General features: G+C 46.4%; 1 protein-coding gene across 1 annotated transcript in view; it reads right to left on the reverse strand.

Moving 5' to 3' along the window:
• The window catches only part of Cdhr3 (cadherin related family member 3), a 59,275-nt gene that overhangs the window by 37,342 nt on the left and 8,441 nt on the right, over window positions 1-13,492 (reverse strand). Inside the window, exons 3-4 of the mRNA XM_051175134.1 lie at window positions 11,948-12,113; window positions 10,435-10,532 (exon numbers count right to left, since the gene is read on the reverse strand). Coding sequence (XP_051031091.1) covers window positions 10,435-10,532; window positions 11,948-12,113 — 264 coding nt within the window. The remainder of the gene's footprint in view (window positions 1-10,434; window positions 10,533-11,947; window positions 12,114-13,492) is intronic.

Below are 13,492 nucleotides of genomic sequence, written 5' to 3' on the forward strand. Positions count from 1 at the left end.
CCTGGGCAAGGGCTGCTGCTAGCACTCGCCTCCCTTGCCGTGTGTCCCAGTTATCTTACTTCTGCTTACCCTAGCTCTGGTGCTATGCCTTGACTTTAATCAACACTGCTTAAACACAAGTACCCCATGTTACATATTAGGACCATGCGAGCACGAATGAGCTCTTATGTTTATGAAAGAGCAGACACTTAGAAACATGTACCCGAGCATCATTCACTGAAATTATAGAAGGGATGGAAAGAGGCAATTATAATGGGAGGATGAGGGAGGGGATATGCTTTTCTTAAATTTTATCCTGACATAATCCAATCCTGGACCAGACCCTCACTCAGATCAGGTGGTGGGTTAACCCCACCCTCTGTTGGATCCCCAAATGGATGGGCAGTTGGGACGTCTCCCAGATCCCCAGGTCTGACCCTCTAGTGTGTCTACCAAGGTCCTTTTGACCTGTCACATACAGATTGTTTCACTGGCAAACCGAAAGCAAAAGACACAGAACTATACAGATACGACAGACGCAGACATGACAAACAAGTTTGAAAGGTATTTACTTTCTGCTTGTCAAATCATAATCTCTTTCTAGCTGTAGTGAACAAACTTTTACACAAAAATTGGGGAACACATAAAAACATTTAAAAGACACTAACTGAAATCCATGCGTGAAATTAAATCATTTGGATGGATTACTTCTCCATCTTTCTGTGCAAACACACACTTTCCAGAATCTCAAGATGATGTGCCAATCAAACGATAATACTGTGTACTTATTTTTATCTCAAGCACTTCCTTATAGTCTTGTGTCTCCCATCACACTGTTTAGTTTCTGAGACCAGAAGAAGAGATCAAGTTGGCCAGGAGGGGATACCCAAAGACTGAGCCATTACATTGACTGACCAGTCTAGTTGGCTAAGGACAGCACAGCCATTTTAGATATGGGGTTTAATCTAACAACAACCTCTTGGTGTTCATTTAGGGGTTTCCTGTCAAGTTTTAAGAGGAGACAGTCGGGCAATGCCAGGGAGCTCTCTTCTGTGAGCTTCTCTCAGGACCATGCCTCCTGTCCATTTGCAAGCTGCCACTATCTCTCCAGCAATAGGTTGGGCCATAAGCTGCCCAAATGCAGCACAATCCTGTGTTTTGGGGCTGCTTCTTCCCTGCAGGAATCCTCCCACTGGGTGTGATGAAAAAACAAGGTTTTAGACACCCTTGAGAACATGTACTACATGCACCAGAAACAGAGTCTTTCTGCATGTGCCTTGTAAAACTCTGGGAGACAAATCTATTTATTTGGTTCTAAGCAGTGGGAATCTTGGGTTACAGACAGGGCAAATAGGCTCTACCTGTAAAAGCTTACAGTCAACTGAGGGAACACAGTGTTGCAGGTGAGAGACTCCCAGAGGGGTCAATATGGACAATGAAAGGGACCAAACACTCTTACATGCCTTTTGTTTATAAGAGTCACAAACTGGGAGAGTGAATTACATTTGTGATTTTGGAGAAGGGCCTCCTGGATTTGACTCCCGGTCCCATCATTTCTAGCTCTTTGAGTGTGTATAGGATAATAGCAATAGAGCCTATCCCACAGAGAAACCTGCAACATGCCTGTCTTAGTCACCGTTCTACTGCTGTGAAGAGACACCATAACCAAGGAAGTCATACAAAAGAAAGCCTGCGCTGCGGGGCAGCTTACAGTGTCAGAGGCTTAGTCCATTATCATTGTGTTAGAGAAGATGCAGCAGGCAGGCGGGAATGGCTTTGGGAGCCGCTGAGAGCTACATACTGCAGAGAAGAGGTGGGGGCTGAACCTATGTGGGCTTTTCAAACCTCAAAGCCTACCCCCAGGAGTATACTTCCTCCAAAAAAGGCCATGCCCACTCCAACAAGGCCAACTCCAACCACTCCTAATCTAATCCTTCCAAACATTTCCATTTCCTAGTGACTAAACATTCACGTATATGAGCCTATGGGAGCCATTCTTATTCAAACCACCACAGTGCTAAGACAGAGCTTGAAACATATTGGACTCACCCTGGATGGTAGTTTCTACTGTTCAACTAAAATGTAAGATCCTGTCGCGTAAAGCTCTTGCCCCACTTATCCAAGGCCCCAAGTTCAACCCCCAGCTCTGCAGCACCCTAAAAATCCTGAGGAGCTTACAGGTTTCCATGTTCCTGGTGTGGAACAAGCTGCCCCACACAGACCCTCTGTGAGTCATTGCTAAATATTCAGTGATAGGCTTTTCTTCTTTCCCGTTTCTCACCAATGAAGGACCAACATTCCCACCTCTGAAAAATCCTAAAACAAACTGAGTATGGTGTTCCGTGCCCGTGATCCCCGCACTGGTGGGGCAGAGCTGGGAGCATCAACACAGATTCCAGGGCAGCCCAAAAGTGACACAGACTGAGACCCTGTCTCAAAAGCCAACCACGGCGGCGATCAACAACAACAACAACAATATCGTGCCAACCATTTTGTGGATCTGTTTAAGTGTAGTAAAGCTATATTTGGTAATGAAATCTTGAGTCTCAACAACAGCTGTAGGAAAGAGAAAGTCAAAGAAACAGCAACGGATAGCATTGGTTTGGGGAACAAAAGTTGGTGGCGTGAGAATTTTCTTAATTTCTATTATGCTGATTTCCTGGGATCTTGATAATCTTTACATATATATGTATGTATGTGAGATTGGTGCTGAGCTAATTCTCTTTCCCTTCAGCCCCACTCTCTGTTCACGGGCACACAGTTTTGTGCCCAGAAAGGAGATAATAATCGCAGACTAGAAATACTGTGTCATGTGGCCCCTTGCCAGCGACTCAGTAAGGCTTTCGGTAAAACCTGGCATTCTTGCCTCCTTTTTAAAGGCTTGTTTAATCAGAGCTCTCCCTTGATATTCATTCCTGGAAAACAGAAAACTAAATAGAATGAAAAGCAACCCCTCTCTGCCCCAGCCCTGGCTGAGAAAAGTCCCCAGTAACCAGATCAATTCAGCTCACAAATGCTCCTTAGACAAGCTCTCCTGCCTCTGGGAATACCCCTTCCTACCTCCCACAGTTCTGTTTGCTGGTTCCTGGTTGCTCTTATTCACAAAAGCTTCCTTTTAGAAGACACAGGGATCATCCTGCCGCCCCCCCCCCCCCACTCACTCTGCAAAGAGTGTTTTTGGTGTAGCCAGGGGGAAGGTAAAGTGGCCTGGTTTTCAGAAATGTCACCTCCCTTGGGGCCAGCTCCCCTCAGCTCCTTGCTACAGTGTGGCAGCAGCTGGCAATATAACCTTGGTATCTTTCCCAGCCGTCCCTGGCTGTCAGGCCTTTGTACAAAAATCAACATGAATTCAGTCTTGTGTCCTGGAGAACAGGGCATCCATGCCACACCGAGCCAGTTTCCAGAGGGAAGCAAGAACCCTCATGCTCCCAAGGCTGGGGATGCCAATGAAACTTCAAGCCTGAATTCAGGCCCCATAGCCTCACCCAGAGGAACACACAGACCAGGGTCTTCCAGTCAGGCCAGGGTGGATTAAAAATACAATACCACACATCAGTTAGATTTCTCTGTTTCAGCTGAATATTTTGAAACAAAAATCCCTACCAATTCCTCCTTCTCTTTTCTCTATGCTACTCCCACCCAGCTCAGGGGTTGGCAGGTGGTAGAGAGGAGAAGAAAGGAACCATTAACTGAAGAAAAAAGGCCAATAAAAAATGCCCATTACAGCTTACCCTGCTTTCTGCCTATGTTGAAAAGCTAAACCTGCATGGCAGTCATTTAACTGCTTCTAGGAGACATTGACAAATTTGTGTATTGGGAGTTTGTTGCTGTTGTTTATTTGTTTTTACAGACAGCATTTCATGGATCCCATGGGCCTCCAACCTGCTATATAACCGGTTTCATGGATTCCTAAGGATTGAACCCAGGGCTCTGGGTATGTTAAGCAAGCACTCTACCAACTGAGCTGCATTACTAATGTTTATCTTACTGCTAAAAAGGCAGCTCCCATCCTGTCCCTTCTGTGGCAGGGATGCCATCATGAATCTGAGTTCTGTCTACATGAGCCAGGGTCTGCCAGTCTTAAGCACAACAATCTCTCTCCACCTAGGGTCTGCCCACAATCATACACAGTCATGAGCCCCTGTGGATGTAGAGCTGCAATCAACCAACCCTGAGGGCTTTTCCTTTTTGAGCCTCACACAAACACCCAGAGTAGAATGGCTTTTGCTGTGACTTCAAGGGGTGACTTCAAAGTTCACAGGCAGGACATTGTAGGGTCCATGTGAGGGTAAAGCCATCAGGAAGGAAAGGGTAGGGCATCATGGCAGAACTTCTGGAAAAGGGTAGAAAGGCCTGGGTACCAAGCTACCAAGCAAAGCCTTACTTCCTATTTTCATTCAGAAGTAAAGGGCTGCTAAGGGACCAGAAAGTTCCAGCCAGAAACTAGATAGTGGGACATCCTTGTGTTGTGTGACATAACTTTCCTTGGGGTGGTGCAACATACATCACATCTACTCTCCCCAGATAGGGAACCCACAGAGACCAAAGCATGGATACCACCAAAGTCCAACTTGGTGAACCAAAGAATTGTTTGGGGGTTACTAACAGGAATGTGGGTGAGGAGTTACAAGAATAGAAATGACTCAAAGACAGCTACATCACCAAGGTCCATCCCAATGTAGGGGACAGCTCACAAAAGCTGAGACCCTGGAGCTCACTGCACAGTCTGCAGGCAGCTCAACAGGGTAGAGGGTGTCCTTTCCAGGTGCCTCAGTTGGTCAACTGGTTTCTACTTCTATCAGGCAGGTGGGCTGGTCCCTAGTCTTTTCAGTTCAGTTTGTCTGTGTCTTCTCGGCAGCTCGGCTTCCTTCTCTCTGAGGGGGACTCTGTTCAGCTTCTATTGCTCTCTCCGGCAGGGAAGGTCCTAAAGAATCTGGTCAGTTTCAGAGACTTCCTGACACTGTTCTGAGTAATTTACCTTCCTGCGTAAGGAATTTCCAGCAGGATGGAATGTTTCCATCTCCGAGGAAACTATTACACAGCTGCCTGTAACCCTAGCATTCACAGGTTAGGGCAGGACAACTAGCATTCCGAAGACCAATCTGGGCTATGTAACAAGACTAAAAGGGTGGTGGCTGTGCCTCTGGCTCAGTGATAGAAAGTAAATGGAGTTCTTAATTGGTCTAGATAATAATAAAAAACTGGAGACAGATATAGAGGGAAATGCTGAGAGATCAGAGAGAAGGAACCAGTCACAGCACACCTTACATCCTTAGTGTCTCAGCACACAAAGAGTACAATTTCCTGTTTCTCCCTGCTTATATCCTGTTCCTGCCTGGCTGCATCACTTCCTGTCTGTCTGTACAGACCTCCAGACCTCTATGGTTAGCTAGTCCCAGTTTCTGACCTCCAGACAGGCTTTCTTTGTACATGAAAGATGTCACTGCAATAGAACAATTGCCTGCCATGTATGAAGGCATCAGTTCAATCACTGAGGTGGGGATGGTAAAAACAGGAAACTCTGGGGACCAGCAAGATGGCTAGGCACTGAGCAGATAATGGTAATGTCCCACACTGTGACAAAGATGCCTAGTGACCTGGGTTTGGTCATCATGGTGGGAGGGAAGAACCAGGTTCACACACAACTCTCCACACACTGATAGTAAACAAACAAACAAATAAATGATGCTGTCTTTTATTGCTCCATTCAGCAGAAAGGATTCCTGAGAAAAAGGATTGATTAGGTTCCTCTCACAGCCACCAGCAAGAATATATAAATGAAGGTGTTCTGTTGCTCTACTAGTAGTGAGCTTACTACTCTTTTAACTCACTCCTTTGTCTTCCCTGCTGAGGAAAAAGCACACTTGATGGAAGGGCCTGAGAACAGCCTCTAATGGAGGGCTATGCACTAGATCATTCTGCCTCCACCTGAAAACTCTATTAGCATCCCCAAAGTCTCCACAGAAACTCTGCTGAAGCCAAACAGCCATTGGCAATGAGAGGGATGGAGCAAAGGTAGGAGCGGGGTCTCTTCCCAAGCCTTCTTCATCAGGTGGAAAAAAGCTGAGTGAGTACCAGAAGAAAGCCAGAGGCCTAGGTATTCACTGGAAGAGCATCTTTCCCTTTGTGCACAGCCTCTGGATCCCAGTCACCTGTATCCTCATCAGAATACAGAAGGAACCCCTGGCTACACAACTTCATCAAGATAAAAAAAAAAAAAAAAAAAAAAAAAAGCCTGAGCGCCCACACCAGCCATCGGCCCGTGTGCATGTCACTACTGAGCATCTGCAATGAGACTGGTCTAATGAGATGTGCCTAAGAGTAGAGTGTACACCATGTTTTAAGATCATATGAAAAGTGAATGTAAAATATTTCATTTGTCATTTAATGGTCTGCTACGCATATTGAACTGAGCTGGAGTATAACTATTATAACTTAGGGAGAAAGAACAGAGGGACAGGTCTGTAGAAAGTAATTAACATGAAATCATCCTACACAACAGTTGTATTAGGAAAGACAGCCATAGTGTGTGTGTATGTGTGGCGGGGAGTGGAAGGGGGTGTTGAAGGGAGGAAGTCTCCCTTCAAGTTCCAAAGAATAGTTTCCTTAGAGAGACTGCTGCTGTGTTTAGCGTGACAGGGTTCCTGAAGGAAAGGATCTTTAAATCCATATAACAAAGTGGCTTTACCCACTCGTGAGTTCCTAGGGAATGGCCGGAAGGTCTCCACTTGTCACTTAACCTACATTCCAGTAGGCAGGTGCTAGCTCAGCCTTGGTCCTGGCCAGCAGAGGGAATGTGAGGGGGCTGGGCTGTGTCACCAGGTTCCTGTCAGTTCTGTCCTAAGGGACAGACTGCAGGGGTATCTGACCTGATTTCTGGGATTAGAGGGTCTGTGATCTAACAATGATTAATACCACCTGGTGTACTTTTAATGTGGCCACTAAAATATAGAAAACAACATACGCCACATTTCTCTCTGGTTGCATAGGACAGTACAACAAAGAACAAAGGTGATTGAAACAACATACAGCTTCATGCCTATCAGGTTCCTTTTAAAAGGATCCAATGAAGGAGCAAAGGTGTGGCTTCTGGATGCATCTCCTTTTTAACATGGTCTGTGACATGCTGTCACTTCTGGAAGTGACAGCAGCCCACTAAAAGGCCTTGTCATTCTGCCCCATTCCCAATACCTTGCAAAAACAAACAAACAAACAACAACAACAACAAACCCACTAGATTGCATTCCTAAAGTTAGCTACCAAGGTCTATTCCATTATTTGGCCACTTCTTCCTCCTGAGCATGACCACCAAAGCACCCTTTGGCTCATCTAGTTAGCATGCCCACTTAAAATTAAACACATCATCCTAAGGCAGGGTTTTCCCCTTTACCTTTATAAACTGCCATTTGCCCATTGGCCATGTCTGTCTCCTCTCTACCCAGAGGCAGACCTTTGTCTCTCTGGGACAAATATCCTTGCTGCCTTTCCCTTGTCCCCTTCCCCTCCTCCCTCATCCCCTATCTCCTTTTCTACCATCTAACACAGACCCCTCCTTCTCTTAAAATTATGCCTGCAAGGTCATTTTCTGCCCTCTATCTCTCACACACACACACACATACACACACACACACACACACACACACACACACACACACACACACACACACACACACACACTCCTTCATCCACACACCATACATTACTTCATTTTCCACAGGGCTCTGAAGCTTCATTTCTGAAGGTTTCTCTCTGTATTCTACAAAACTTTAGTTAAATCATATGCTGTGTTTTCCTCTTGTTTATTTTTTGGGGGGTAGTTTTGAGACAGGGTTTCTCTGTGTAGCCCTAGCAGTCCTGGAACTCACTCTGTAGACCAGGCTGGCCTTAAATTTACAGAGATCTGCCTGTCTCTGCCTCCTGAGTGCTGGGATTGGAAGTGTGTGCTATCACTGCCTGGCTATGGTTTCCTCTTTCAATCAGTCTTTTGTCACAAGAGTGTCAGCTGTGACTATTGTAGGAAAAAGACTGTTATTTTTCTTCCCCATTACTTCCAGACTCAGATTATTCAGATCAGTGTAGTTTCATCTTCTTTGTTCCCAAATGGTCTAACGCTCCTGGATAGCACTCTTGGTTCAAATGAATTAATTAAATAATCAGGAACATTTCAGTATGGTGACTTAATCCCATCTAAGAACTCTTTTCTATTGGTCCCTGTCCAGTAGTGGTGGTCAGAGTTTTGGTCAGTGACAATTAACAGAAATGTTATTACGCTTTCTTGCCCAAAAGCGACATAGTAGGGTGGCCTGTCTTTTTTACCCTAAACCCCATCTTACTTCCTTTTCTTTCTGTACTGGCTTTGGAGCATCATGGCCGGACACGTTCAGCAGCCATCTTTCAACCATGAGGTTAGGAAAGCAGGACAAAGGAAAACATGCTCCAGATGGAAGAGCAGAAAGAGGAAGCATTCAGTCCCCTGATGATGCAGCCCTGCCCTTTGTGGTCTGGCTGCCCCCAGACTTTGGTTATATTTTCTGTTATCTGCCCTCCATGATGAGTATGGTTTTAGTCAATACTCATTTAAAACACTTACAGTTTGCTGCATAACAGTTTCTTCAGAGACTGAAATATTAATCCTGCAGGGAAGCTCCTTAAGCAGGAAGGTAGGCAACTCAAAGCAGCTTCAGGAAGTCCCTGAAACTGACCAGATTCACCAGGGCTCTCTCTCTCTCTCTCTCTCTCTCTCTCTCTCTCTCTCTCTCTCTCTCTCTCTCTCTCTGCCAGTGTAAACAATAAGGCTTCAAAGAGGCCAGACTAGCTTCCTGGAAGGGAATTAGACCAACAGAGGTACCTGGAAAGGACACCCTCCAACCTGTTGAGCTGCCTGCCAGCTGTGCAATGTGCTCCAGGTTCCCAGCCTTTGTGAGCTGTCCCCTACACTGGGATGGGCCTTGGTGATGTAGTTGTCATTGAGTCATTTCTGCTTCTGTAACCCCTTACCCACATTCCTGAAAATAACCCGCAATAAAATACAGTGGTTCACCAAGTTGGACTTTGGTGGTATCCATGCTTCGGTCTGTATGGGTTCCCTATCTTGGGTGAGTAGATGTGTGTGTAATAACATCTCCCTGGGGGAAAAAAATTGTCACAATATTGTTGTGTTCAGCAGAGTGCACACACGCCCATTCCATGTTCTCTTCTTCATGCAAATGTTGACACAAATGACCCTTGAACAAATGGATTAATGGTTTGTTTTGTTTTGATTTTGTGTTTTTGTTTTTGTTTTTTTTATCTGTTAATTTAGAGATGCCTGCAACAACCTTCCAGCAGTTTTTCAGACTCTATGGTGACCTGTATTGGTCCTGGAGGTTATTCCCATGGACCACTTTGTTCTGTTGAAGCTGCAGATGGAGGAAACAGGCCCCGGATGTTGCTGACAGCCTGACTGCTGCATTTCAGAGTACTCTTCACCAGAGAGTGGGGTTGGCAGCTGGGCACCCTGCACCCATGGTAAACCTTCATGTTTTCCTCAAGACTGGTCCAGGCAGCTACAGGGAAAGTTTAGCCTCAGCAAAGCAAAGAAAGGCACCCTGCCCAGTAATGGCTAAGAGGCTTCATCTGGGGGTACTGGGTCTAAAAGCCCAGCTCCAAGAAGAAGTCTGATTTCAAATGGGTGCCAGGAGATCTCAAACTCCTCAGATTGGATGGTGAGGCAACTCTCTGACCCAGTCATTGTCTGCACCAAAAATCCAAGACTTAATTTTCCCCTAAAAAGAAAAACATCTTTGTTGTAGGCTTGCCTCTCTCTAGGAAGGATGTCAGCGCCTGGTTCAGGGGTGTACCTTTTGTGCTCATGTTCAAAATAGCATGGTGTCTTTGCATTTGCTTGAAAGTGAATGCTTCCAGATGGACCTGGCCTGGGCCGGGTGGCTTCACATGCAGCCCTCTCTCATGAGCTAGCCCTGACTGTGCTACTCTCCTGCTTTTGCTGTCACTCAGAAAGCACAGAAGCTCAACAAGGTTAAGAGTTAGTCCAAGATCACAAAATGCCATGCACCTAGATCCCTGACCAGGTCTTGGAAGTGACAGTATGTAGTGAGATATTCACTTTGTCTGCACCTGTGGCACTGACCATGCCCGTTGGGGATGGGAACAGGGGTGGATGTGACCTGGGGGAACTAGGTCTGGGGAAGGGGCCCCAGAGCTCTCTGGCTTGCAGGGCGGGGACAGCATAGTATCAGGAGGCATCCTTGGGACCAAGAACCTGCTGGCGTTCGTCTGTCTCTGTTGTAAGTTATTTCTCCTTGAATAAACATCTATTCAGCCTATCTGTTTTTTCTGATCCTTATTAAACCACAGTAACAATACCACCCCCTGCTGTCCCTGCTACCCATCTGGGGTAGCCATCAAGCTCCCACCCCAAAGCTGGTGTGTACAGCAGCAGCCTAGGATACTTACACTGAGGGGTATGTTTTGGCTTGTGTCCTCTGGGTCAAAGGCCTCCATCTGATAAATGAATCCAGGATTTGTTCTTTCTACTACATAGAGGTTTAAGCCTGTTCCAAGTCAAAGGGGAATAGAACATCTCATCAGACTCTAGGTCATGCAGACACTGCAGATAAAGGGAACCAACTAGGCAGGGAGGATAATGACACTAGAGAAGTGTGGGGGTGGGGTATGGTGGGGTGAGAGTAAAAAGTTTAGTTTGAGAGACTTGCTAAGTTTGAGAAGCCTTTTAGATGTCCAAGAGACATTGGGTAAAACAGATGGATGTCTGAGTTGCAAGTTCAGAGAGATCCCAGAGGAACAATGGATATGGGGTTCTCATTGCACAGAGAGTATACATAACCAGGAGCTTGGCAAGATCTGATGGGAAATGGCCCTAAGTTCTATCTTCTTTATCATTATTAGTATCTTCAAGTTTATTTATTATCAGTGTCTGTGTGTGAGTGTACATGTGCACATGTGTGCATGATGTGTTGTGTGTGTGTGCATGCCGCAGTGTGTGTGTGTGTGTGCATGCCGCAGTGTGTGTGTGTGTGTGTGTGTGTGTGCATGCCGCAGTGTGTGTGTGTGTGTGTGTGTGTGCATGCCGCAGTGTGTGTATGTGTGTGTGTGTGTGTGGGCATGCCGCAGCGTGTGTGTGTGTGTGTGTGCATGCCGCAGTGTGTGTATGTGTGTGTGTGTGTGTGTGCATGCCGCAGTATGTGTATGTGTGTGTGTGTGTGTGTGTGTGCATGCCGCAGTGTGTGTATGTGTGTGTGTGTGTGTGTGTGCATGCCGCAGTGTGTGTATGTGTGTGTGTGTATGTGTGTGTGGGGGGGGGCATGCCGCAGCGTGTGTGTGTGTGTGTGTGTGTGTGTGTGTGTGTGTGTAGATGAAGCTATCTCTCCTTCCGCTTTGACTTATGTGCTGGGTATTGAACTCAGGTTGCCAAGCTTGCATGATAAGAGATGTTACCTTTTACCTGCTGAGCCATCCCATCACCCATTATTTTTATTTTCTGTGATGTTGAGGATTGAACCCATGGCATTGTGCATGTGACGCAAACATTCCCCCACCAAGCTACATCCCCAGATTTCCTGAGATTGTCCCCACTGTCTCTCAAACAGGCCCAGGGCATATCATGCCTACTGAGTCTATGCGGGAGAACAAGACAGCTGGGCAATGGCTGTAGAACAAGGTGACAAACCTATGTTGGGCTGAGCCCAGGCTCTTCTAAAATGTTCCATTTTGAGGTCCCTGCATTCATCATTCTTCCTAGGACTGAAAGGGACTGGAAGAAGCAAAGCTACAAGGCTCTAAAGTTGCTAGGTGTCATGACTGGGCCAGCAGAGGAAGACATTTCATTCTCCCCTGCTCATTAAGCAGCTGCCTCTTCTGAGGAAGCAGCTGCTTGTTCATTTACTTTTTCTGTTTGGCTCTGTCCCTCAGCATCCCTCTCTGATGCCATCGTCTGGGTATGTCTCACCTTGTGCCAAGTTGCCTTGAAACTGAGGTGGCTCATTCACATCTGTCACCTGAACAGTCAGGACTTGCAAGTCTGTGACATGGACATCATCCTTAACATAAATCTGCAAATCAAATATTTTTGGTCCTGTTTCAAAATCAAGTTGTTCCTTCCCAGTGGTGACAACCTAAAATGAAATCCAAGAGTCTCAACATGCACATGGCCAACTTTGTATGCAAGCGCTTCCCAAGGGCTCTGACTAGGGAGCCATTCTTCTCATTATCAGAGGCAGCTGCTCTTCTGCCTCAGTCCTTCCAACATAAGCCCTGCTTCATGACCCTTCTCAGAAGGCACTCCTGTGGGTGCTGCTACTTTTCACAGGAAAGAGAACTGTTCTGGAGACATTCTGGGGTGATTACAGGGAGATGTAAAGCCTCAGAATTTTAAAACCTACCACACTTAGCGCTAGACTGCCAGACAGGCTCCTTAGGTACCCTGGACACAACTCCTACGAGCCCAGGGACATTGCTGTCATTTAATTATCCCCTAAAATGCTCGTGTTGAAATGGAATGACCAGTGTTATACCACTAGCTGGTGTGAGTTTGGCTGGTGTGAGCTAACCAGTAAGAGGTGGTAGGTGCTGAGCAGGCCATTCTACTGAGTCAATCAATGCTTTATCTCAACAGTGGGCTATTACAGAGCTAGGCCTGCTTCCCAGGTTTTCCTTGTTTAGCCAACTCACCCTCTTCCTTGTCGCCTCACCACAGTATGCTAGCCATGCTCTTCTGCAGCTAGAGGGCCCTGGCCAGATACAAGCACATTGACTTTGGACTCTCAGCCTCCAGAATAGGGAAAACCATTGTCTTTTCTTCCTAAGTTACCCAGTCTATGGCATGCTGTTATAGGGGTAGACAGGACAGTGAACAAACATACAAGATTAATCTCCTTCTCTCTTGTCCTCTCCACCCCTCCTTCCCATCTCTCCTCCGCATCTCTCCTCTCCATCTCTCCTCTCATCTCCATCTCTCCATCTCTGTCCTTTCTTTTGCATTAATGGGGACTGAACCCAGAACTTTTCACATATGAGGCTAGCACTCTACTACTGCACTAACCCTAGCTGAAGGAGTGTATTTATTCTAGAACTTTGGCTGCTAATACAGGAAACTCGGCATCAAGTGATGACAGCTCTTAGCTCTGGTCAGTTCCTCTGCTGAGCTTGTGTGTGCCCCCAGGGGAGTTGCTTTCCTTTCTGTTTTTGTCCCCATGTGATATAACTCAGGGAGCCATCCCTGTGCTAGGTGAGCAGCTGATACTTGGTAGTAGAGGTAAGGATCAGGAGAGGAAAGAGTTAGCTGCAAGCTATCTCTGTTTAGAGAGGGTTGCATGGAGGAGGTGGAGGGTATCAGGTTTAACCTTGCAAGATCTAGACTGATTACAAGAAGAGATAGTAGCCACAGGTATGAGTCTGCACAGTGGAGGAAGATGGGATGGATGAGGGTGGAGAGAGAAGAGGTGGTCTGGTGTCTGCAGAGAACCTGTGTTTAAGCCTCGCAGCCACTTATCCA

The sequence above is a fragment of the Phodopus roborovskii genome, unplaced genomic scaffold, assembly GCF_943737965.1.
Source record: "Phodopus roborovskii unplaced genomic scaffold, PHOROB, whole genome shotgun sequence".
NCBI classification, from domain to species: Eukaryota; Metazoa; Chordata; class Mammalia; order Rodentia; family Cricetidae; genus Phodopus; species Phodopus roborovskii.